General features: G+C 38.1%; 4 protein-coding genes across 4 annotated transcripts; 2 read left to right on the top strand and 2 right to left on the bottom strand.

Moving 5' to 3' along the window:
- Window positions 1-398: 398 nt before the first annotated feature.
- On the top strand, window positions 399-4,677 carry LOC106446226 (protein arginine N-methyltransferase 1.6). The gene is made up of 14 exons (XM_013887934.3): window positions 399-916; window positions 1,012-1,225; window positions 1,306-1,431; window positions 1,670-1,834; window positions 1,922-2,040; window positions 2,147-2,226; window positions 2,412-2,674; window positions 2,823-3,053; window positions 3,190-3,263; window positions 3,359-3,452; window positions 3,538-3,687; window positions 3,791-3,868; window positions 3,981-4,077; window positions 4,304-4,677. Exons 1-14 carry the CDS (start codon window positions 579-581, stop codon window positions 4,444-4,446), a joined length of 2,172 nt encoding a protein of 723 aa, XP_013743388.1. The 5' UTR covers window positions 399-578; the 3' UTR covers window positions 4,447-4,677.
- Window positions 4,678-4,897: 220 nt separating this feature from the next.
- Window positions 4,898-6,824, bottom strand: LOC106446216 (probable protein phosphatase 2C 55). Its single transcript, XM_013887923.3, has 2 exons — window positions 6,607-6,824; window positions 4,898-6,558 (listed from the first exon to the last, which is right to left on the bottom strand). The coding sequence occupies exon 2, from the start codon at window positions 6,481-6,483 to the stop codon at window positions 5,080-5,082; it is 1,404 nt and encodes a 467-aa protein (XP_013743377.2). The 5' UTR covers window positions 6,484-6,558; window positions 6,607-6,824; the 3' UTR covers window positions 4,898-5,079.
- A 6,390-nt stretch (window positions 6,825-13,214) lies between these two features.
- On the top strand, window positions 13,215-19,746 carry LOC106446193. Its single transcript, XM_013887889.3, has 11 exons — window positions 13,215-14,786; window positions 15,400-16,306; window positions 16,462-17,157; window positions 17,257-17,514; window positions 17,625-17,699; window positions 17,808-17,897; window positions 17,988-18,158; window positions 18,231-18,547; window positions 18,662-18,746; window positions 18,821-19,286; window positions 19,420-19,746. Exons 2-11 carry the CDS (start codon window positions 15,812-15,814, stop codon window positions 19,527-19,529), a joined length of 2,763 nt encoding a protein of 920 aa, XP_013743343.2. The 5' UTR covers window positions 13,215-14,786; window positions 15,400-15,811; the 3' UTR covers window positions 19,530-19,746.
- A 2,259-nt stretch (window positions 19,747-22,005) lies between these two features.
- LOC106360717 lies at window positions 22,006-22,857 on the bottom strand. Its single transcript, XM_013800371.2, has 2 exons — window positions 22,297-22,857; window positions 22,006-22,089 (listed from the first exon to the last, which is right to left on the bottom strand). The coding sequence occupies exons 1-2, from the start codon at window positions 22,855-22,857 to the stop codon at window positions 22,006-22,008; spliced, it is 645 nt and encodes a 214-aa protein (XP_013655825.2).
- Between the last annotated feature and the right edge of the window lie 2,362 nt (window positions 22,858-25,219).

Raw genomic sequence — 25,219 nt, 5'->3', positions numbered from 1 at the left:
ACTCAGGCCTGTACATACTTTTAAGAACATTAATTATAATTCTACACACTTTCTCCATATGTCACACTTTGTTCATGTGATAAACCATAAATTTTCTTTAACTTGTCTAACTATAACACTAACCATACTATCTCAACTGATTCAACCATTACTTTCACTCTTATCTATACTATTCATATTTATTAGTACAAACCATACATTTCTGCATTTTTCCTCTTGTCCAATCCAAATATCTTATAAATTAAATCACTCATGATTATTAAAAAAAACATAAGATTTCGGTTTGGTTTTCAATAAAATGTTCCAAAATTTCATCCTCAAACATGACGGCATGGTTTGAGTTACTACCATCATGTAACATTTACAACATATTACTACTAGTCTACTATCAGTTTGACTTTGACATCTAAATTTCGTTACATGTTGATCTGGTGGTAAAACTCTCCTTTTAAAACCTCTGGAGCTAACGTGCAATAAAATGAATATTATGGGGGTCTAAATGAAACAAAAACATAAAATAGAGTGCGGAATCTCTTCTCACTAGTCATCACGGCGGCTTAAACCTTTAAACTCCGTCTATGTCGCCGCAACTGTCTCTTCTTCCCAAAACCTTTATTCCCTTACTCCCCTTCCGTTGTCCCCCACTCACTCGCCTAAGCTCCGTCGTCGCTGCTCGCACCATGACCTCTCAGTCAAATCAACGCGTCTTCCAGCTCAGACAAGACCCTCTCACCGGCACTTCGGAGTGGATTGTCATCGACGAAAATGACGAAGCCGGAGCTCCAGTAACTTCCACTGACGGCCTCCTCGCCACGACGTCGTATCTAGACATGCTCAATGACACTCGCCGCAACCGAGCTTACCGTCTTGCAATCGAGAAAACCATCACCGAACCATGCCACGTCCTCGACATTGGGTTGGTTTCTCCTCATTACCACAACTCAATTTGAATTCGATTTTGGTCCCTAATGAGTAATTAACTGACACGGAGAATGTGCGTGTGTGTTATAGTGCTGGAACTGGATTGCTATCGATGATGGCTGCGAGAGCAATGGGAGATAAAGAAGAGTCTTGTGTGACGGCGTGTGAGTCGTACCTCCCTATGGTGAAGCTTATGAGAAAGGTTATGCATAAGAACGGGATGACCAAGAACATTAACCTCATCAATAAACGTTCAGATGAACTGGAAGTTGGGTCTGACATTGCTTCACGCGCTGATGTTCTTGTGAGTATAGATACAAATGTACATAATTTTTAGGGAATTTTAGAGGAAATGTTGATTATAAATGGCTACTTGTTGCTTAGGTAAGCGAAATATTGGACTCTGAGTTACTTGGTGAAGGTCTAATCCCAAGTTTACAACATGCTCATGACATGTTGCTTGTTGATAATTCCAAAACTGTGCCGTACCGAGCTACTACCTATTGTCAGGTTCGTTGCTTGCGTGGTTTGTCTTTATTTTTTTTATCTCAATGTTCAAGAAATAGCTAGGTGGTTAGGTGCCGCCTATACCTAATTTTTGAATGCCTAGAACGATTTTTTTAATAAGTCCGTTTGAAAAAATCGTTTTGCTCAGACTAGACCGATTTTTAAGAACACTAGTTTATCTTGATTTTGATTGAATACCTTCTCACGTTGTTTTCCTTTGCTATTTCTTTGAAATGTCAAGCTTGTAGAAAGCACATTCTTATGTAACATGCACGATCTACAAAGTAATGAGGCTAGAATGTCTGATGGTGTTCGTTTAGTTCCTCCTGTCTTAGAGAGTCTCTTTGGCATCAAATCACAGCAATATAGCATGCATGTCGATGCTATTGAGAAAGAGATCAAACTGGTATTGATATCGCTAACCTTCCTCTACAGTTTTGCTATAAGATTTGGTGTTTATACACATAGACTCAGTTTATATATATTCATCCAGTTGTCAGAGCCCATCAAAGTATTTGAATTTGACTTTTGGAAACGGCCTGAAAGTAATGGAGAGCTTGATGTGCACATAGAAGCTATAACCGAGGGTAGTGTTCATGCCATTATTTCATGGTAATATATGTTCATTACCGTCCACCTAAAGGCCTAGGTAAACGGCTCAAGATCTGGTCTGTTTCCCCCAATATGATATGAGGAATCTTTTATTTTCTCCATTCAGGTGGGTGCTTCAGCTTGACAGTGAAGGAACAATCTTCTACTCTACCGCTCCCAGATGGATAGAGTCAAATTCTGAGATAGGTGAGTCACACCTTCGTGTGGAAATCATTTGATTCACCTCAATTCTCACGCACTTATGTGGTTGTAGTGGAATCCCTTTTCTCTACAGACCCTCGCACCACATTTAGCTCCGTTGGGATCCATGCCGTATTTGCCCACTGATCTCATTTGACGAGTTTTCGTTTCTTTTATCCATAATAATACAGGTGCTAGGGACTGGTGTGATCATTGGAAACAGTGTGTTTGGTTTACTCCAGGAGCAGGCGTATCCATATCCAAAGGCGAAAAGGTTCATTTGCATGCTGCTCATACTTGTACTAACATCTTGTACAATCTGAAGAAGGCACATGAGATTACACACTCTTCTTTTAGCACTGGAGAACTGCAACTCACATTTCCACCCGAAAGAGTTGCAATATATGGCGACAGCGTATATAGGCAATCCATATTTGAGGCCACACGAAATGCTGTATGCTCTAAACTTCTATATCTGTCTTACGTTAACAACAAAAAGTGTGCTCTGAAAAATTGCATAAGGAACATTATTCGTATAGTTATGCTATTTTTTTCTCATATATTCTGGTTCACACTTTAATGTTTCTTCACCTATTTTGCAGTTTCAGGGATTATCTGATGCACAATGTCTCGTCATTGATGATAGTATTCTCTTACCACTTATGGCTCTACATATCTCCAACGGATCACGGGTAATATCATTGTCACCGGGGCTGCAAGAGAATGCTGCCAGATATCTGGAAGCCATTGCTGATTCGAATGGGTTTTCAAAAGATCGTTTTAAATATTTCAGAGAAGGGAAGGCAAAGTTGATGGAAGCGTATCCAAGCAAGGTAAAGAATCACAACTCATAGTTAAATTATGGCTTCTTGAAAAGTGATGTCCCTTAGTTTATTCATTGTGCTTAGTCAATAAACGGAGTGATTTTTTGGTTCCATTTGGTTGTGTGTCCCTATGTTTTATCAACAGATTGATCTACTGATTGGAGAGCCATACTACTACGGACTTGAAAGCGGGCTTCCCTGGCAGAATCTCAGATTCTGGTAATTGTTGCTATTGGATTGATCGCTTAGCTTTGAAAAAGACGCTATAAAGTTTTGCTAACGGTTGGCTGATTTGCTTTCTGGTATGCGTGAAGGAAAGACAGAACTCTACTGGATTCTGTCCTGTCAAAAGATGCAGTGGTGATGCCGTATAAAGGAGTTTTGAGAGGTTGCGCAATGTATCTTCCTGTAAGTAGTCTTTATCATTTCTTACCAATTCTAAAACAGAGACGCGTTTGCTTATATATTATTCATTAACTGGCTTATGGTGCAGGATCTTTGGAAGAGCCGTTGTTGCCTTGGGAGTGTAGAAGGGTTTGACCATGCACTGGTGAATACAACTTTAGGGGGATGTGGTGATCTACCTTCTGGTAAAGACAGTCCTTGTTTGCCCTTTTTTGTCTGGCAATGTGGAGAGACAAAGGTAAACAAAAGTTCTTTTTTTTTGAACATAAGTTCTTAAAATTGTGTACTAAACAAGCGTTGGGTTAACGTTAAGATTGTTCCTGTTCTTGGAAAATCTGCAGAAACTTAGCAAGGAATTCACAGTTATGGAGTTTGATTTCTCCAAGCCCATCGCAGGTCCATGTTCTGGGGAAGTCCAGGTATGTTCGTTGGAGAATTCAGAACGTATATATTACGTACATGCAGACAGTTTGCAGAGGCATGCATCATTAGTACAAACAACTCTGATGAATGCATTTTCTCTGCAAACAGATTGAGTTTACCAAACCCGGTGTATGCCATGGAATTGCATTGTGGATGGATTGGGTGATGGACAAAGAAAACTCAATCGTGATCTCAACAGGACCGGGTATGAAACTCATAACTCTCACTGTACTCATAAAGCGGTTCGAAATAATGCCTGTGGTTACTAACATGTAATTTGGATTTAATTTGACGACTTAAGGCTGTTGTTGATGGATGGATTGTACTTTCAGGAGGGGTAGAATAGGGTTATCTAACATGTTAGTTTCAGGAGGCGAATATATTTATAGGTTTTGTTGCAATCCTTTTTTATCACATTATCTATCGTGCAGATGAAAGATATTGGAAGCAAGGAGTGAAGCTACTAGGAAAGCCAGTCACAGTGGGAGTGGAAGGTCTATCATCCATAGGGATCAAAGCTTCTTTAGATCCTTCTTCTAACGGGGAGCTTATCATCACACATACTCTCTGTTGACTGTTTTCGTCAAACCATTTTCACTTTATATCTAAATCTGTGTACGAGTCAGTTTTTCTCACAGCCAAATGACTTGAGAGTTGGGACCTAATTGTTTTTTTTTACTGGTCAACGAGGCCTAAGCCTTATTAGAAAGTAGAAACTTAAGTAAACTTGATGCTGGTGATGTACAGTAATGGTTCCTCAAATGACTAAGTCATGCACTCATTGCTTTGACAGCTAAAAATGATGCACTTCAATGCTAAATGTAGAGTAGAATGAGAATCTTGATCAACAAAGAAAGTGAAACTTTGAGTGACTATGTAGTTAAGATATGTAGTCAAAGTAAAAAGATAAAAGAAAGTGAATTATGTGACAGAGAAACTCCACCAGAGACTTATATTGTGGGCGTGTTAGTAGATTTTGCAAGTCCAGTGGGTGTGCGAATCAATTACGGCTAACGCGCTATTCATAATCCAACACAAGTTCTCTTTCTCCTTTTATTTACATATACAACACATATATCAAAAAAATCAAATATAATCAGTTGATCCGGCTTGCTCACAAGCCACCAAACAAAAACAAGAGAGGTCTCTCTGCAAAACACAAACCTTAAGAAACTCAACACATCACACAACATCTGTATTTGTATCTTCATTTCAATGTTTTCCCTACTTCTTTCGAAGCCGCCACATAAGAGACTACAACTGTAATGTCATCAAGCTTACCTCCATAGTATCTGAATCCAGCATCTTGCGCTGCCGTAGAGAATGGAGTCTGTCTGTTCTTGTCCTGTGCTCTTTGCCTCGCCAAAGCTGCAATCTTCTGTGCTGTCACCTGAGGATCTGTTCCAGCTCTCACCGCTTGAACCACTATGGCTGTGATCTCGTTGTTGTACAAATTGTCGAATAATCCGTCTGTTCCAGCTATTATCACGTCTCCAGGAGCTACAGCAACCGTGAACACCTGACCGGAGCTTGGCAAATCGCCGTTGCTCCCACTCTCCAGCTGATACGTGAAGTTGAAGTCATGCTGTTGAACGGGAGAGCGGAAAACGGTATGCCCTTCACGGACCACCATGAACCCGCTGTCCCCTAGGTTGATCGCGTTAAGTCCCTGGTCCGTCAACGCTATGATGCAAGCCGTTGAAGACCCTTGCGACTTTGTACTAGTATGAGCCTTCTCCAATACTCTGGCAGGATCAATCGATCCTTTAGGCTCGTCTTGGATTGCGTTCACAGAGTTAGACATAAGCTCACGAGAGTAGTAACCCGCATCGATACCAAGCTCCGCCCAACCTCCCACACCATCTGCAACACCCAACGCTTGCTCCTCTGCGCAGATAAAGTGAGCATCCTCTCCTCCCGTCGCCTCTTTATCAGGATGCGGTAGGTAGCAAGACCCGGAGACGAGCTTCAACGGCTTAACACAAAGCTTATCCGCTACAGAATCCGAAGAAGAACCTTTAACCTGCTCCTCGGCGGGAGAGCTATCAAACGAGACATCAGGCGCATTCCCAGCTGAAAAGCGGCTCAACAGTGAGCTGTGCAAGCCTCTAAACCCTAACCCTCCAGTTTTAGGATTGAAAGCAATCCACTTCTTAGCAGCTCGGTAAGCAAAGTAGCCGTAGACCGTAGAGTTGTTATTATCCCCGTGGTCTCTTCCTCTGAGTCTCATACTGACTCTTCCACGGCTATGACCATCTCCACACACCGTCACACCAGAAACCAAGGGATCTAAAAACAAGGACTTTGAACCACCAAGACTCGCCATTGATTCACCCACCGACCTCAAACTCGCGTCCGAGAGCAAAAGATCAATGTGATAGCCACAGACCTGAAACGCCGGACCGGAGACAGAAGGAACAGAGAAAGTTCGAGAGAGAGCGCCGAGGACAGAAAGGTTCCTCCTTTCGTTGCTCAGAAGCAAATCGGAGCTCGCGGGCTCGAGAAAGCCGTTAGGGTGAGCGAATCTAGAGTGGAAACCCCGGTAACCCCCAAACCCTAATCCAATCAGAATCTTAACCTGTTTCTGAAGACCTTCTCTCACGGGTAACATTCTTGTTTAAGGATTATATAGAAACCAGTAGTAATCACCAGAGATGGAGAGGATCATATCTCACCCCAAGCATCACTGCAAACAAACAAAAACCCCAGAAACGTAGACGGATTCGTTACTCACCAAAAGGACGAAACGATGAGGTCAATTACTCGCACAAATTGGCTAGAATCGAGAGTTTTGATTTTGGGAAAGGGATAAAACCCTAGCCAATCTGATCTTCAGGGAAAGGAAAGAAGACACAAAGAGCTGGTGGAGGAGGAGGTCAGAGGCAAATAACAAATTTGTCAAATTAGGGATTGTCTAAATTTTTCTGTGGATAGATTGTTCGTCTCACATCTTATTGGATGTAAATTGTTCTTAGCCGTTGGATCTTTTGTTTAGTGATATCTCAGCCGTATATATTTTGTGTTTACATGGAGTCTAATACCCTAGAACCGAGATGTGGAGATCCATATTGATTACTGGGCCTAGTAAAGCCCATTATAGTACCAATCAACCCGAATTCACAAAAAGATAAAACCAAAACGATTGACTCACAAGAAGCCGAGCAAGTCAACGAGTATGTGTTTTTTTTTTTTTTGAACAACATTTTATTAAAAAATCAAATTGTGAAAGGTTCACATACAGGAAGCCTATTAGCCAAGGAGGCAGAATCAGTAACATAGTATAATCATTATCCATCTCTACTGCTTCTTTAGAGAGAGCATCAGCAGCCGTATTCTTCTTACGATTAACTGATCCCAAAGAGCAGAAGGGTAAACGTGAGATCCATGATCTGATATCATGTAGAATGTTACCTAATTGGACATGTTGATCAACCATTTGGTTTATGATTCTTTGCAATTCCACACTATCTCCTTCAAACCAAACATGACGCCAACCTCTGATCCAAGTCTGTTGTACTGCATATAGGAACCCAAGAGCTTCACCTTGAAGAGGAGAAGATACATTATTTATTTTAGCCATACCAGCAACCAAGAATCTTTCTCTTTCATCACGAACTATCAAACCAAGCCCATCTGATCTCGTTTCTCGATGAAAACTACAATCAAAGTTACACTTCAACCATCCTGATGGTATGTGTTCTATGGTAAATAGCATCTCTAATGGTTAATTTTTTTTTTTTGAAGTTCTTAAAAAAATGAACCACATGTTTTCCAACTATTTAATTCAGTTTTTTCTTTAAAAATAAATATTCTAAATCTATTATATTATCACTTTATAATCAATTATAAATACTACCTTAATTGTTTTTCAAATTCACTAATTTTACCCAACTATTTTATTTTAACAATAATTTGAAACAATCACTGTTTATTATAATTTAAAAATTATTATATGATATAATTATTACACATGACATAAATAAATAAATAAAGAATATTAGATTATTATATATAAGAACGAAAAAGGAACTTATTTTATTCTAAATTCTTCTAAAACAAACTTAGAATTCTTAAAAATTAATATTTTCATGTTCTATGAAATTAATTGGGTGACATCAACACTTATAATTGATTTAAGTATAAAATAACAATAAGTTAAAGTTAAGAATTAGTTTGTAAATAAAAAAATTCATCTTAAAAAAATGAAGAACTGAATAATATTTCTTCAATGAGAAATTGAGAAACTCATTTGGAGCAAAAGCAAGGGCTTGAAGTCCTAATCGGCTTAATTGTGTTCTCTTTGTTGATTTCGTTTCAGCATATCTTTCACTACTTTAGACTATACACTTTGGATGGTCCATACGTCTAATAATAGTTACATTAGGATAATTATTAAAAAAATTCTTCTTAGATTATGATTACTATAATTAGAGCAGTGTGTTTCTTCCCATGATTCTCAGCAATTAAGTAAAAACTCTATATAAATTAATAATGTTGGGACTATAATATTTTATTAATTTATAGAGTTATTAATTTATAAAAAATTTTATTTTTAATTTTTTTTATTTATTTTGAAACGGTGAAGTGATTGTTCTTAAAGAAACTTGGAAAGAACTGTGAGAGACTCAAAATCTTAGGTGAAGGGGAAGAGGAGTCAACGTAAAGTTACGTAGCCTAACTGTTCGGTTCAAATGATATATGGTCTTTTTCTTTTCTCTTTAATTTTTTAAATTACACAGAAAAATAATATTAATATTAAATTGACTAAATTTTTTCTTTTTTTCAGGTAAAATTTTAAATATCATTACCGATTTTTGATTTTTGACAGATATTACATAGGAAACAAGTAACAAAAACAAAGAACAGCAAGATTTTCGATTTTTGGCAAACATTACATAGGAAACAAGTAAAAAAAAACAATGAACAACAACACCAGAACAACTACACAACAACAAAGGAACGGACCAAAAGCAATACAAACGCAAGCGATTAAACAGTTAAGAGAGAGACAGGCTCAGACCAACCAACCACAAGTTCTAGATGAGAAAACCAGTTAGTTACCGCGAGCTACCGAGAGAAGAGCGCCCTCAAACCCTGAATGCTACGGCTTCTACAGCTTAAAACGAGAACCCAGAACGTACCCGAGCAAAGAATCCGAACATGAAACCAAAGCAGGCCAGAAAAATGAGACCACCATCAGTACGAGGAGAAGCCGAGACCCGACGATGTTGTCATTCAGTAGTTTACGCTAGAGATTACCACCTCCTTTGCATTCCACCGGGACCGTACACACCCATCTAATCCCTACTCATATAGAGAAAACGGATCAGGAAACACACAACCCGCCAGAAGAAACAATCCGAAGCCACACTCTGATCCGAGTGACTAACTATCGCAGCAAAGAACACACCCGAGCTGTCACTCGCTCACGAGACATGAACACGATGTTGAAAGGATTATTTGAGAAGAGCGAGAGACGAAGCATGCCTCGGAGAAGCAGACCGACGCCTCTACCATCCACGAACCCACACGTGCTGCTACCAACGGGAACACACCGAGGCACCAGAAACAAAACAAAGACACAAACCTTACCGGAGACGACAAACCCCAGAGCTCCAACTCAACAAGCAGTCTCGTACACCACCAAACACCACACCGGAGGAAGAACACAAGGCCGACGAAGAGTTTGACGGCACAACACACACCTCTACACTCGGAGGAGAAGACCAAGCACATGAAAAAAGCACTGGAGAGAACTAGCCAGATGCATGATGAACACGAAATAAAGAGGCACCGTCCTCAAGCATCTCCAAATGCCACAATCCTAGATCGGATTTTGGTGAAACCAGATCTGATGTGTTGGACCACCACTCCCTCAGCCGCAGAAGACAGGGAGAACAGAGGAGAACATAGACAAAAAAAGGTGAGTCCCAACGGTCGCTTGAGAGCACAGTGGCAACCGTCGGAAAAGAGGAATTTGCGGCTGAAATCCTAGAAGAGGTAGAGAAAGGCTAGAGAGGTAATTGACTAAATAATTTGGGGAAGTACTACACTACTAAGGATGCTCTTATGATCATATATCTTGTTTATCTTTTAGTTCTTAGTATATATAGACTTTTAGGATTCTTGAAAAAAATACTTTATTATTGAATACATATGCATGAGAATCTTCGTGTTCATCAAGAATCAGCTTTAAAACCTAGTCCAAGCTTCAGAACATAGAATCTCATGTGTTGAGCTTTGTATCTACGTCTTTCTACCTCACTTCACCATTTTGAGCAAAATGAGTTTTAGGAACACATATCAAAATTAAGAAAATTGATTATTCGATAAATTTGAGCTAGGAACAAAACCCAAAATAAAAAGCAAACAAGATTCAAAGAGGAAAAAAAAGTGCTCTTATACCATAACAAAAAACATAATTTTGATATTTTGATACAACTGTTTTCTGATTTGGAATTGAAGAAGAAGTTGTTAAAATCATCTATATACATACCAATGTGAACCCAAAAAACAAAAACAAATATTATATTTTTTACAATATGTGTACGATTTCTAGAAACACAATTATTTTAGCCCACACGGGCGTGACCAGATGGTGCCGCGGACTTGGAAAGGTGCTAAACATCTTAGGTTCAAAACCTACCACTCAGATAAGCTGCACACATATAGGAATATATGATATCTTACATGGTTTGTCTCTTGGCTTCCAGGGAAATAATACTATTCACAACCTCATTTTTACTATTGAACTTTTATTTACAAATTGATTCTTAAATTTTTATATATTTTTAATTTTATATTTAAAAGATTAAATATTTGTGTTTTATACTTCATTGAAATTAATAATACTTTCACTAATACAATTATAATTTCATATAAATAATTGTTCATTCTTTTAGAAACTAAACTTTTGTATAAAATAAAGATTTAGTTAAAATAAAAATTATAGCAGGGTAAACGTGTAAGTTTTTTAAATATATATTATTATTATAAATAATAATAATTATTAATAATAGAATATACTTAGAATATTATATTTTGAAGGGAAAAATGAATGCAACCATTGGAGCAAAATTCAAATTCATTTTGAATTTACATCATTTTGAGAGAAAATTTGATGACAACTTGTTAAAAATAGAGATGGTCTAAGACCCCTAAGACCTCAAACCTCTCAAAAATAGAAATAAATGTGTACTTTTATTTACAAGGAATTATAACTTGTTAAAATATTCGTCAAAAAGTGTAATAAACAGATGCAGAAGATGATTGGTTATGCTGTAATTGTAATAACATTTTATATGTTGTACGTATAAAGTTTAAAAAAAATGAAAAATGAAAATATTTTTACATCACTACTTTTTGTTACAGCTAAAATATTGTTTTAGATAATAAATTTTTATTGTTACATTTTTCTAATCTTTTAGCTATTGCTTTGAAAACTGATATAAAACATAACTGATAATTTTAAAACTTGTAGATAAGAATTAAATTAAAGTCAGTTTAGATAGCCTAAGTAGGGGTTATTGGTTGTTATATTTTAATGGATTTGAAAATCCGAACTAAATCTAGTGTTATTGATTCTATGATTTTAAAATCTGTATTACAATCATGTGTTATTGGTTTAATGATTCATAAATTCTATATCAAATTAAGTGTTATTCAATCGTACGGATTTACTAATATATTTGATTTTATAATGGATTTGAATAGATTTTTTTGTTAAAAATACAAAGACTCAAATCTGAAGGAAAACCTCCAGGTTTACTTATTTTACATATAAATACTATATGAACTTCTAAATCAATCAAAATATCTAAACCAATAACACCTCCTAAATAAGCCACCCATCCGTCAATATTTTGGGTGTTTTGGCCTTTTGAGCGTATGGACCCTTGGACACTGGACCATTTAACCCCACACATAAAATTTCACACAGGTGAGACATTTAGAATGAGGGTGTTGAAACCCACTTTCAACAAGCAGTTGAAGACAATGCAGTGAGGGTGTTGAATTTATGTGTTAATTTACGTGTGTTAAATATGCATTGGAAAGTTTCAACGGTGTTGAAAAAAAAATTGTGGGACAAGACAGCCACGTGTCGCGACGTGAGTAGATAAAATGTTGGGCGCGTGAGTGCACGCAGGCAGACTGGCACAATTATTTTTTTTAATTCAGGATAATATTTAAATGATGTCTTCTGATTGGATGTGCAGATTTCCTTTGCTTTTATCTTCACCCAATGATTCAAACCTATTTATTTTGTAATAATACTATTTTACAAAAATAAAAATTATATCAAAATTCAAGATTTTTTTTTTTAATTTATAAATAGAGACTACTCTCATTTCGTTTGGATACAAAAAAAATCATTTTCACTATAATAAAGTATTTTAGTGTTTTATTTTGTGTGATTTTATCGTCTGTGTTTAAAATTTCTTAATAATATGTGTTTGTATCGTGTGTATTTAAAGTTTCCTAATTTTAGTTGTTTTAATAATAATAAGTTTTGTATTTTTGAAAATAAAAAATATGTTCTTAATTTTGATTGTTTTATTAATACAGATTTTGGTATTATTTAAAATTAATCTAAGTATAATAATTCAAAATAAATATTATAATAGTTATTTTATTTTAGTTTTAAGTTAATTGTAAAAAACAAAAATATGAATTAAGAGTTGTAGGTATAGTGTTGAATTTTTTAAAACAAACCATTGTAGATGTGTAGATTGAAGTGAGTGTTGAATAAATGAGGTGGAAGAGAGAGAAGATGATGTGGAATGTTAAATATGGAGAGGGTGTTGAAACCATTTTACATGGTCTGACTTGTCGAACAAATGAAGATGAACAGCCTAATACAACCACAAGACAAGTATAATAAATCATTACACAAAAAATATCTTTACATATATATGTTTTTTTCTTCAAAACTATTGTGACTATCATCTGTAACAGCCATTCATCAAAGTATTACAAATAGGTTAGTTACAAATTGTTGTTTCCATTAAAATTCTATTTCAAAAATACAGGGGAACAGTTATTTGTTACGAGTTTAGGGTTTTACCCGAGAGTTTAGGATTTAGTGTTTAAGATTTAAGATTTATGATTAGTGTTTTGTTGATAGCATTAACAATGTTTACAAAAAAACTGGCAGTTACTACTATTTTTTATTTATTTTTATCTTTTTTATTTTAAAAAATAATACATATTCTAGATTTTTCACATATATTAAGAAAACTCATTAAATATGCATTGTTTTTTTGTGAATAACAAATTTTTATAATTTTTAACCAATAGAAATTTGATAAACACTATTAATTTTTTTTGAAACTTATAATTTTTCATAAAATCATACATTGAAAAGGTAAAAAATATATCTTTTTGAAACAAATTTTTTTTCCAAAATATACATCTTATAGGAACGGAGGGAGTATAACTTAGCAAATTCTTATTATTTTGTTTCTTTTTTTTTCGAACACAAGATGACAAACTATTATTGATTGGTGAACGTATAGGTTCACTTTGACCTTAGAAGTGAAGTAAAAAAACTCTAGAAAAACAAAATTTAAAAGAAAATGTACTAGTAGATCCGTAGACATTCGTGATATTTTCAAAAGAATACACATACAATTAAAATTTGCCACATAATTCATATTAACAAAATTAAGAAAAAACAACTAAAACAAAATAATGTTTTGAAAACAAACTTTAGAAACAGTTTCTTTTCCACCATAACCCACGAACCACCATCCTTTTCCTTCCTCCACAAACTTTTGCTCTCCTGTTCTTATATATTTCTAGATTTTTTCTAAGACGTGAAATTTCCTTGACCACAATCGCCTCTTTACCATTTTTGGGCTCCAAATTCAGAAATTTATTCAGGTAAAAACGTATTAGCTTAATTGTTTAATGGTTTTTGTATTGTACAAAAGGTTTTACAGAAAAATGTCGACTGGAAACACTTTTGAAAATAGTGAATACTTTGATACTAAATGTAATAAGACAAAGAAGCCATAAATTGTAGGTTAATAATTAGGAAGACCACAAGTTAAACAAGACAGAAAAAAAGGAAAGCTTCAAAATAGTATTTGTATCCAGTGGACTAATTAAAAATCAATTTATTTTTTTAAACTAATCTAATATAATATAATCTTATATGTCGTGGTTAATCAGAGTTATTTTGTACATGTAAGTTTAGTCATATGAAACTGAAAATTTTCTAATGGTGCACTAAGAATTAAGACCTTTGACTTTGAGGTAAAAAGATGAGTATATAAAACAAACGAGTTCCATGTCGAAAGTAGATTCATGGTGCGGTGCACTAACAATTAAGACCTCTAAGCATCTGTTGAGTTCTATGCGTTAAATATGGAATTTTTTTTTTTTTTTTTTTGGCAACATGAGAAAATTATTCAAAATTATCTAATGGTTTTAGGCATTTTTCTCATATGATACTGAAATTTTGTTTGTTTGAAAAGAAAAATATTCTCATGCGAAGCATGGGGTTAATACTAGGGGAATTGCACTGTATGACGTCCAATAACCGCATAATTCATTCGATGGCTACTTTCCCTAACTCACCGATATATGACTCACCTTTTATAAAATATTGCCATTTTGCCTTCTTTATTTACCGGGAGTAACGGGCAAAAAAATAAAGATTAAGTAAAAATTTAAACTGTTCATCCAACTGTCGTGGCGCATCGTTAACCTACATTTTTCTTTTTTACTTTACCATTCCTCTCTTTGTAAACTAAGCACTATTCTTCTCTTTCATCACCACCGCAAATTGACATCGTGTTTTCCCTGACTTTAAACTGCTCGTCACCGCGATACTACTTCACGGACCGACGAATCGGAACACGGAAAGCATTCTACAGTTCTTCTTCCGGCAAGGAAGACTCCGGTACTCTTGTAAGTTCGAATTAACTTTTCTATTTTCTTGAAATTTTCAGTTACTCCGACCGGATTTGAGTCTTGTTGTCCGTTTCTTTGTTCTTTTCAACTTTAAGAGAGATTTAATTGTCTATTTCTTTTCTGTACTGTATCGATTTACTGGTCTCTCCACGTGGTAGTTCATTCGAAGAAAGAAACAAAAATCGAGTTCGTGCCTTCGTTTGGAATGTTGTAACTGTGATTTCTGCGTCGTCGCTTTCGGTTATCTTTTTATTTCGTTTTCAACCGTCATTATCTGAACACGAAAAATAGATTTTGAATATTAAAGTGGTTTCATTGTTCAATTCGGGATTTAGGATATTTCATAAATATAATCATACTAGACCATTTCTGTTTTGCAATTATAATATAGTATGTGAATAACATAGTGATAACGTGTGCTATTCCATTTAGTGGGAATTTCGTTTTTTTGTTAGGTTTGCAGAATCTTCTACTTCATATTTGTGCAGTTACTAGACCATCTCCGTCACTGGAATCGCATTCAATATGTATATGGAATAGTATTGCAAGTAGCTACTCTATTTCCTGTCTCTGTCAATCTAACTGGTTGCATTGTTTTGATGGTTGGCAGTGCCAAAATGGACGAATTAGGTCTTCCTCTGAGAATGTTTGAGGCGGGTTCGGAACCATCAGGGCGGAAACGGGTTAATAACTACTTCAACCTACGGTGGATTAACATCATAAAGAATGCACTAGAGGAAGAAGACTTGGAAATGTTGAATCAGTCGCAGTTCCGGAGAGTTTTGCAGATGGGGTCGCATACTTTTTCAGTAATGTTCCTCCATTACTGCCTCTCACGCCAGTTGGTCACTGCAAAAGAGTATGAACTTTGGTGGATCTTCGTTGGTAAGCCGATACGCTATGCTATACAAGATTTGCTATGGTCACCGGACTGAACTGTGGCGACGGGGTTGAGTTAACTGGAGAACCCCCCCGAGAAAGGTATCGGGCCAGGGAAGGCGTCCGGTAAAGGGAAATCATCTATGTCAATATGGGATGATTTATTTCGTGGGGAGGAGAAGCCCACACCTGGATGGATCATGGAGCGGCTTGTGAGGGGTAAAAAATACAAGGATCGGTTAATCCGTTTGCGGCTTTCGTTGTTGGTTTTGGTGGAAGGAATTCTATGTCCAACATGTGGGACAACAAATATCAGACCCGAAATAGTGAGCATGCTTGGTGATCTTGACGCTTTCCTGAAGTATCCATGGGGCAGGGAGTCATTTTTACTGACGGTTAGAAGTACAAAAGCAAGATCTGCAGTTAATTATGTGAAGGATACAATGGCCCTACAAGGATTTACCCATGCTATGGTATTGGTTACTGTGACTGCATGTCCTTCTATCATTATTAAGACTGGCGGTGCGGATCCTCTAGCAGATTCCAACTTGTCCAGCGAAGAGATTATCAGGAGAGTTGTTGATAGAAAGGTGGTAGTCAACATTGTCTCGGCTAAGTCGGTTGATCAACTGGGACAGGTTAGTCAGCGTATTTATCTATTTCATATATATATCATTCCATATGTCAATTCATACCATACTATTTCCATTTCAAAGACCTACACCTGTTTTTATTTGACCACACTACTTACTTACTATTTCCTGCCTTTCACTATCCTGTATTTGTGTTGCAGGCATATGTACGTTCTTTGATTAGCACAGATGAAGTGGGGGAGGATCTTTATCGTGGGTTGGGAGATAAGGAAGATACGAGTGTTGATACCATGGTTGCTTTGATTGACGATGATTACCCATTTGAGCATAACACTTGGTCAGGTGGTGTGAAAGCGGATGATGTTAAACTGAAGAAGGGTCATGCACAAACTTCGGAGTCAAGTGATGAAAATGTTCCTGACCCGGTTGAAAAGGATAATGCTCATCGTGGTGGCGTAGAAAGTGGTGGTTACCCTGGAGATCCGAGAGGGCAATCATCAGCTAACCCCTCGGGTGCCCCGCATGGTGGTGAGAGTTTCCATGTTGATGTCGAAACATTACTTAGGCGTGCAGCTGAGGTATACGAGGATAAGGTAATTGCAATGTTTGAGAGCTATATTCTGAGTTTGAAGGGACATTTTAATTCTGAAGTGGGAGGCCTTCGAACCGACTTACAAGCAACTACCACCGCGATTGCCCATTTGGAAACTACGGTCACATGGGAGTTTGATAAGATCAATCAGTTACTTAAGTCCGGGCTTAGAGGTGCGGATATGGGAGCAACGTATGGGTTTAGTCCTCGGAGACATTCGTCACCATTCCCAGGTCAGAATGATGATTTCAACTATACAGAGGTTAATCCCGATCGACACACTACACATACTGGTGTTCCCGAGGTAAATCTCAATACAATGAAATTATTATTTTATAGTATGTCATTTCATTATCTCACCAGACTATTTCATATCATATTAATTGTTTGTATTATTCTCCAGTCAACACCGCAAGATGGAGAGGATGTTGCGGCAACAGAGACCGCCTCGGTTGGTTTGGGACAGAATCTGGATGAAGGAGAAAGGGGTGGAGGACTATCTCCGGGTAAACAGACCGACTCAACTCATCGAGCCGAATTTAGAGCTGAGACAGGGGTCCAGCATGGGGGAGATGCTGACATTGGACATGACCCCATAAACGTGGAGGTGTGCGAGCATGGGGGAGATGCTGACATTGGACATGACCCCATAAACGTGGAGGTTTGTCCTTTAAATTCTGTTGTGTTTTATACCATTCTATGCAGTTGATGGCAGTAGACTCTTTCTATATTGAGATTTGTCACTGACATTACCATACTATTTTAATTTAGAATCCCTCGCCTTCGGTAAACGTCGCATCCCATGACAATTTTGATGCCGCCAATCCTCCTTCTCGAGTTGATGTGGTAAGAATGAGTAGAAACCTGATAAGCAGTCAAATTGTCGGATTTGTCTTAATAATATAATAATGTATATTGGCTCAGTTAATTGAAAAATGTGGTTAATCTATCTAGGACGAAGTGAATGTATCATCGGAACGCCGCGTTGATGACCCAGTGTCTTGCGTCGTTAATAAAATTCTATCAGAAGCGGGCATTGATAAAGTAAGTTCTCTAGACTATATATCCATATATAAATCTATATAACTACTCCATTTGTTAATAGATTCCATTCTATGTGCTTTACATTGGCAGAACCCGGTCCGACCCTCCGCTGGTTCTGGAACTGATGTACCTCAGACATCATCAGATGTCAATCCGGAGAAAGTGGGTCTTGATGGTGTGCATGACGATCGTGGTGAGGCTGCTGTTGGGAATAAGGGTGAGGATGTGGATGAAGATGATGTTACAATTACTAAAGTTCAGGTATAATGCTTTACCTTCTTCCCAGCTCAAATGTAAAGTGTGTTTGTAGATGTGATAAGTTTATGTTAATAGGCTGGACGAGTGAACACTGATGTAGCCGGTGGTCAAGCCGATGGTGGCAGACGTTTTAGTAGACGTACGCATACAAGTACGAAACGCTACACTCCTCCTGCACCCGCCGTTCGTAAGAAAGATGGAAACAAGAAAGTGGCGCGTCAAACTGATGATAATCCTGCACCTCCTAAACGGGTTAAAAAGGTGGCGGCTGAGCCAAGTAACCCAAAGCCTCGTCCTCAAGAAAAACACACCTTTATAGGTTGCTTCTCCCCATTTTCTCCGCCAACCCCAGCTGCAAGAGAGGCCTTCCTGAAGACAATGGCGGAGGCAAAGTAAGTTGAAAGAATAGCATGGTTACTATTCCATTTGAAAACTATATATTCCATATGATATAATATGGTATAGTCAGGCAATAATCAACTAACGGTATTACCACTTTCCTTCAGATCAAATGCGCCATCCCTCGGGTCAATCAGTTCCATTGCTTCTTTGGATGATCTGTTCAATTGCACCGGTGTTTGTTCGTATGAGGTAAGTTATAATCCTCACTCCTTTGCATAAATTTTGTTTCTTTGTTTTCCTTCTTATTTATATCTACTTTGTAGGCTGTGGATCGTGTTGTAGGTTGGATTAGAAAGAGGCGTGACAGCAATCCATCTTCAAAATTTGACTTCATCCCTCCAACTTTCTTTATCGATCTGATCCGAAGTTATCCTGCTTTTGAAGCCATGCAAGATAAGTCCGCCTTCACTTTTCCGATGTCTCTGCGCAGTCAGTTCATGCACCGGTCACAGTGGTTTACGCAAGTAGACTTTCTCTACACTCTGATTCTGGTTAAAGACAGACACTGGATTGGTATGATAGTAGATTTGCCTATGTGGGCCATCTATGTGGTGGACGCGAACCAGACATGTCCTCCAATTTCAGTGTTGAAAGATGTCATCAACCCGATATCGATTATGATGCCGCACATGGTATCGAGGTTCTGTCTAACTTCACGACCTCGTGAGTTGAATTACCTTCCGTTCCCCATATCTCGCTTAGACATACCAGTTCTACTTGAACATCCAGGTATTAATCGCCTCTCATTTAAATTTTTATTTAACACGCCGCACTATACCATACGCATATCCTACTATATTATATGAGGTAACTAGTATAGCATTCCCCGAAGTATTTATAATAATCATTTTCCTGTTGTTAGGGTACGCCGCGGTTGTGGCACTGATTCTGTTAGAGATTGCTGCCGTGGGGAAGCCTTTGATTGATCTGGCTCTCACTGAAGAGGAGGTCCGTGTTGCAGCGGAGAACTAAGCGATCTCTACCCTGGGTATGTTTAAGGTGGTCCCCCCTAATCCTGCAGTTTAGTCGTTTTCAGAACTGTACTACTTTATGTTTATTCGTGTTTGATGTAATCCACATTGTGTTGATGTATTCCCTTTCTCCTACCTCTTTATGTTTTACTCTGTAATCCTTTGTTTCTTCAGAATAACAAACGATGATTTCTTATGTTTAACTTATGATGTCCTCAGTCCCAGGTTTCTTTATTCCATGCAATTAAAATAGTATATTTTTCGGGAGTTAGTGTTTACCGTTTAGAGTACTAATAGTACAACATGTGGAACGAAGGATATGCTAAGTCAGTCTCTCTTGAGTCATACCCAAGTTTATGTTCATCTACAAAATCCTATGTAAATTAAACACATTCCATCTATATTCCATACTGTTTGGCCAATCTTCCGGTACTAACTATTCCATATATGACGGTTGATAAATTCACATTGGAAGGAGTAATGGTACTGTCTATATGATTAAGGGGTCGGGGAGGGTTTGGGTTTAGTTTTCAAAAATGGTGGGGTTGTTGGTGATTACGTTTGTATCATACAAGTGGGTATTGTATTGGGTTTAGGGTTTAAGGGGGGTGGGGTGGGGGGTTTGGGTTTAGTTTTCCGTACGGGTTGGTTTGTTGTGTTTAGGTTTTCTTTTAAGTGTTAGTGAGTGGAAATGTATTGGGTATAGTGTTGAGGATGTGTTTTTTTGGTTTCCTGGGGTTGGATTGTTGGGTTTATGTGTCTTTGTAGGGGGTGTTTTCCAATTTTTTTTAACTCTGTAGAGTTCCTTTTGTAATGGTTATTGGTTTGTTTGCGAATTTCAGCTTAACCATATTAACTGTCGTATAGTATAGTCTTCTAAAGAATGGTATAGTACGTTGAAGCTTATGGGTTCATTCTAAGATATTTATGTTGTTTATGGTTATTGGGGGGGGGGGGGAGGTTTGGGTTTCGTTTTCTGTAAGCGTGTGGATGTTATGTTTAGTATTTCGATTGGTAACGACTTAGAGGACTAATTATAGTATAGTACTGGCAAAAACAGTATAGAATAAACAATGTAAACACTAAATGCTTGTCAGATATGTGGACATAGTACATAACTGCACTATTAATATTACACCAAAAAAAGGTCTACCGGTGTTCCGTACAACAACCACAACATGTCTAAAAGGGGGCATTCTATTGGGTTTAGGGTTTATGGGGGTGGGGTGGGGGTTTGGGTTTAGTTTTCCATACGGGTTGGTTTGTTGTGCTAAGGTGGAAATGTTAACGTGTGTACAAGTATTGGGTTTAACTGTATAGAGTTCCTTTTGTAATGGTTATTGGTTTGTGTGCTTATTTCAACTTCACCATATTAACTTTAATATAGTATAGTCTTATAAGAAATGGTATAGTACGCTGAAGCATTACTTCTTAGATAGTTATGTTGTTTATGGTTATTGGGGGGGGGGGAGGGTTGGGTTTCGTTTTCTGTAAGCGTGTGGATGTTATGTTTAGTATTTCGATTGGTAACGACATAGAGGACTAATTATAGTATAGTACTGGTAATAACTGGTATAGTATGAACAATCTACACACGAAATGCTTCTAAGATATGTGGACATACTACATAACTGCATTATTAATATAACACAAAAGAAAAGGTCTACCGGTGTTCCGTACAACAACCACAACATGTCTAACAGGGGCATTGTATTGGGTTTAGGGTTTATGGAGGTGGGGTGGGGGTTTGGGTTTAGTTTTCCCTACGGGTTGGTTTGTTGTGCTGAGGTGAAAATGTTAACGTGTGGAAAGGTATTGGGTTTAGTGTTGATGAAGGGTTGTTTGGGGTGTTGGGGTTGGATGTTGGATTTATGGGTCTATTTCATGTATGACGATTTATAATATCACGTTACATTGGGTAATCGTAATGTGTATAGGGTTACGGGTGTGAGGGGGGGAGGTTTGGGTTTAGTTTTCAATAAGGGTGGGGGTGTTGATGTTTAGGTTTTGTATTATTAAAAGGTGTTATTGTATTGAATTTAGAATTTAGTATGAGTGGAGATGTTGTGTTTAGGATTTCTATTGTTAACGGTTCGAATGTACTAGTAATAGTATAGTACTAATCGCAAATGGTATAGAAAAAACAACCTAAACGCTTAAGGCTTATAAGGTGTGAGCAAATAGAGGAGAACGGCATTATTAATATTAGACAAAAGAGAAGGTCTGGGGTGTTCCGTACAACAACCACAAGAGTTAGGATTTAAAGGGGTCTACATAACATAATATGTACATACCAAATAGATAGATATATAACCGTGAAGCATATACCATTCTATTTGGTTAAAACACTGTTTTCCCCCGTTTCCACTTCCTGTACATGCCCGGTCTTTAGACGACACTGGCTACTGCATAATCACCTAGTTTCCAAAATATTTCATCGAACTGCCTTCTGCTGCCTTCTCCTTAGTTATAGCTTATCATATTGAGTTGCGGCAGGATGCCCTGTTGTGTCCCGAACGGCCACAACGTTTGCATTTCCTGTTTGACGAGCTTCCTCCTTTCTACATACCAAAGTTAAACAGATATCATTCTTGCCTAAATGTAGAATATATAACGTTCCATATTAATAGGTATTACGACAATATTTACATATTGTACTTTATATTTGGTTCATTTGAACAATTTCCTATTCATGCTGACTATTCCATAAGTTTAGCTAACTATTCCGTTCTTTGATTACAAATTTCATCAATGGTAGAGTAGATTACCTTGTACTCCCCACGTGATAGGATGCGGACTTTCCTAGGACGCCCAGGTGGACGGCGTACTGCTGGTGGAAGTAATGGAGCTCTAGTTCCAGATCCGAGTTCTAATCCACCAACAGATGGGACCGGATAGATTTTTCCGATGAAGCCTTCGCGCCATGTTGGTACACGGTAAGCCGGTGCCACCAGCGCATCTGATGGAAATCCAACCCTGGTGGAACAAGCTAGCGCATGCATACAGGGTAACCCTATTAGTTGATACTCACCACATGTGCAAGTACCAGGACCCAATAAAACTGTGAAGCACTCCCCGGCGGGGTCCTGCACTTGGTATTCAAGATCGGCTATATCACGTACAGCCATAGCGGTGGAGAGATCAAAGTTTTCCTCCACGAGTTTCCTGACATTTGGAGTTATAGTTCCTTGCTCACGGGTTGATTTCGCTCGACGCAATGCGAACCAAGGCATAACTGTTGTACGTATGTACTCAAACATCGTAATGAGGGGATATTCACGTGCTTCCTTAAGCACCCCATTCCAGGATTCAGCTATGTTTGAATCCATGATGTTGAACCTATTCCCCCTGAAATGAACCCTAGTCCACTGGTCGAACCATGTTAACAACAATAATAAGTAGTGGCCAGTTTTATATTTAGTACTTTATTGTATTGGATAGAATGGAAATAAAGTAATATAGTATAGTATCGTCCAATATTATATAATATCAGATTTAACCGTCACCTATATCAACCAAGTAAGCCGCGCAATTTGGGCTGATTTTCTGAATTTCAATAAACCTATTATTAAATTCAGTCATGGTGAAAGCTCTTGCAGCAGCGGACATAAGGTTGGCGAGTCTGCTACTCTTGTATTTTGCCATCACATTTCTCCACAGATGGACAACACATATGACATGCTGAGCATGGTTGTATACCTGTACAAGTACAAATATATTATATAGTCAGTTAATGTTACATATAGTATAGTTGAAAAATGGAATGTGCTAACTTTAAAGTTCACTGAAGATTGTCCGGATATTTACCTTCCTCAGTCCAGTGGCGATACTTGGATGGCGATCAGAGATGAAAACCAAGCCCGGGGTATCGACAACAAAAGTTTGTAGCCTCTGGAAAAACCATTCCCAAGCATCGTCGTTTTCGCTATTAACAACAGCAAACGCAAGGGGAAATATTTGGAAATTCCCATCTTGTGCTGAGGCTGAAAGTAGACACCCACCATACTTCCCTTTAAGCGACGTCCCATCAACAACAATAACTTTCCGCATACACGAATACCCTGCCACCGATGCTCCATAAGCAACAAAACAGTATTGAAACCGTGTTCCACCTTCTTCTTCATCCATACTTTCCACGTAGCATACGGTTCCTACATTAGAAGACTGAAGGAGTGCCAAATATGGAGGTATCAGTGCATAACTCCCAACCATGGTCTCCATTGCCTGCTCCATCGCCATCTCTCTAGCTCTCCAAGCTTTCCAGTATGAGACGTTGACATGAAATTCATCTAGCAATATTTTCCTTATTGCGGCGGCAGTGGGGCCCTTCTTAATACCAACAAAACGAGATTGCAATATCTGGCCAATCACGATAGTCGTTGCAAGTTTGTGGTAGTTTCTACGGTCGTCAACGGTGCAAGAGTGAACTAGGTTAGCTTGTCTGACTTGGAAGTTCCCACTGGCATCTAACAAGACCGCATACACGCGCCATGGGCATGCATCACCAACGCATTGTGCAAGTAGTATGGAAGGGCTTGAACGAGTTGTATTGAAATGAAACTTCCGGTTTATAGCATGTATTGCAAGTTTGATTTTGCAGTCGGCTTTGGATTTGAAAACACGACCCACATAAAAGTCATCTCCCTCGTATTGGATGTCGGCCAGAGCCGTGTCAACCCCTACAAAGTCAATGAAACATTCAGCTGCATGTCAATTGTTTTATATAGTATGGAATTAGTTACTACATTCCAAATATAGTATAGAAAGCGGGCATTAGAAATCCATTCTATCAAATTTCATTCCTTATGATGTAGCTTTACATTTGTATTTACTTAGAAGTTAATTTTTACATGTTCCCTCCCGATTGTTGAATACAGGTGGAGCATCCCTTCCAAAAAAAGCTGGCGTATACGGGTTGTTTAGCATCTCGTGGAGTGCTTCATCGAATTTACCCCAGTGTAGACCATCGTCTACTGGTAATTCTTCAGAATCATCTGAACCAGAGTTTGAATCTCCAACTCCACCGTCAGTGTCTGGAATGCCAGCATTTCCAAATAATAGACGTCTCCGGACCGGCCTAGACCCTTCTCCGGTTTCACCAACAACCGGGGGAACAACAGGAACGACCATGTCATCATCTGAGTCAGACTCTGATTCTGTTTCCTCTTCCACAAGACGTTTGTTTTTTCCCCTATCACTCGGGCCTGTCTGACGCCTGATAGCGCGGGTAGGATCACCTCTTTCTGTTATTACTATTCCACCTGGAGAAGGTGGAATAGTAGGGAGTCGTTCTTTAGATCGCACCGCCTTTGAAACAGAATAGTCCGGAACTTCATGTGGAATCACCTTTGTTTTCGGTTGAGTGAGTGGAATGGTCAGTGGGGTTTCGGATAGTGCAAAGGTATGCCAGTTTTCTTCATCGATTCCATCTCCACCATCCTCGGCCATAGGCACCCTCTGTTCTGTCTCGCGCTCCTTAGTAAGTAGCTTCCCTCCATGTGATTGGCGGTAGATAGAGACATATAGAGGAACTTCTTCAATAGATCTCCTCATGTTTAGAAACACACCGACTTTTGTGTCCTCGGTTATGTACTGAGGCATTTCGAGCTCCGCATCTCCAAAGCTCACCCATTCGGGATATTGATATGAAAGCTTGAGCGTAGCATCTGTCGATGATAGTTGATAGCGTTC

This window comes from Brassica napus, chromosome A1 (assembly GCF_020379485.1).
Source record: "Brassica napus cultivar Da-Ae chromosome A1, Da-Ae, whole genome shotgun sequence".
In the NCBI taxonomy this organism is placed as follows: domain Eukaryota; kingdom Viridiplantae; phylum Streptophyta; class Magnoliopsida; order Brassicales; family Brassicaceae; genus Brassica; species Brassica napus.
The sequence above is the reverse complement of the archived record's forward strand: the minus strand, read 5'-3'. Positions and strand labels throughout refer to the sequence as shown.

Excerpts from the sequence above, each read along its gene's own strand:
- LOC106446226 (XM_013887934.3), top strand. The coding sequence starts at position 579 with ATGTCGCCGCAACTGTCTCTTCTTCCCAAAACCTTTATTCCCTTACTC. Across the intron at positions 1,226-1,305 it reads CTTCACGCGCTGATGTTCTT|GTAAGCGAAATATTGGACTC; the intron begins GTGAGTATAGAT and ends CTTGTTGCTTAG. Across the intron at positions 3,688-3,790 it reads GGCAATGTGGAGAGACAAAG|AAACTTAGCAAGGAATTCAC; the intron begins GTAAACAAAAGT and ends GAAAATCTGCAG.
- LOC106446216 (XM_013887923.3), bottom strand. The coding sequence starts at position 6,483 with ATGTTACCCGTGAGAGAAGGTCTTCAGAAACAGGTTAAGATTCTGATT.
- LOC106446193 (XM_013887889.3), top strand. The coding sequence starts at position 15,812 with ATGTCAATATGGGATGATTTATTTCGTGGGGAGGAGAAGCCCACACCT. Across the intron at positions 16,307-16,461 it reads CGGTTGATCAACTGGGACAG|GCATATGTACGTTCTTTGAT; the intron begins GTTAGTCAGCGT and ends TTTGTGTTGCAG. Across the intron at positions 17,515-17,624 it reads ATGACCCCATAAACGTGGAG|AATCCCTCGCCTTCGGTAAA; the intron begins GTTTGTCCTTTA and ends ATTTTAATTTAG.
- LOC106360717 (XM_013800371.2), bottom strand. The coding sequence starts at position 22,857 with ATGGATTCAAACATAGCTGAATCCTGGAATGGGGTGCTTAAGGAAGCA. Across the intron at positions 22,090-22,296 it reads TATCACGTGGGGAGTACAAG|AAAGGAGGAAGCTCGTCAAA; the intron begins GTAATCTACTCT and ends TTTGGTATGTAG.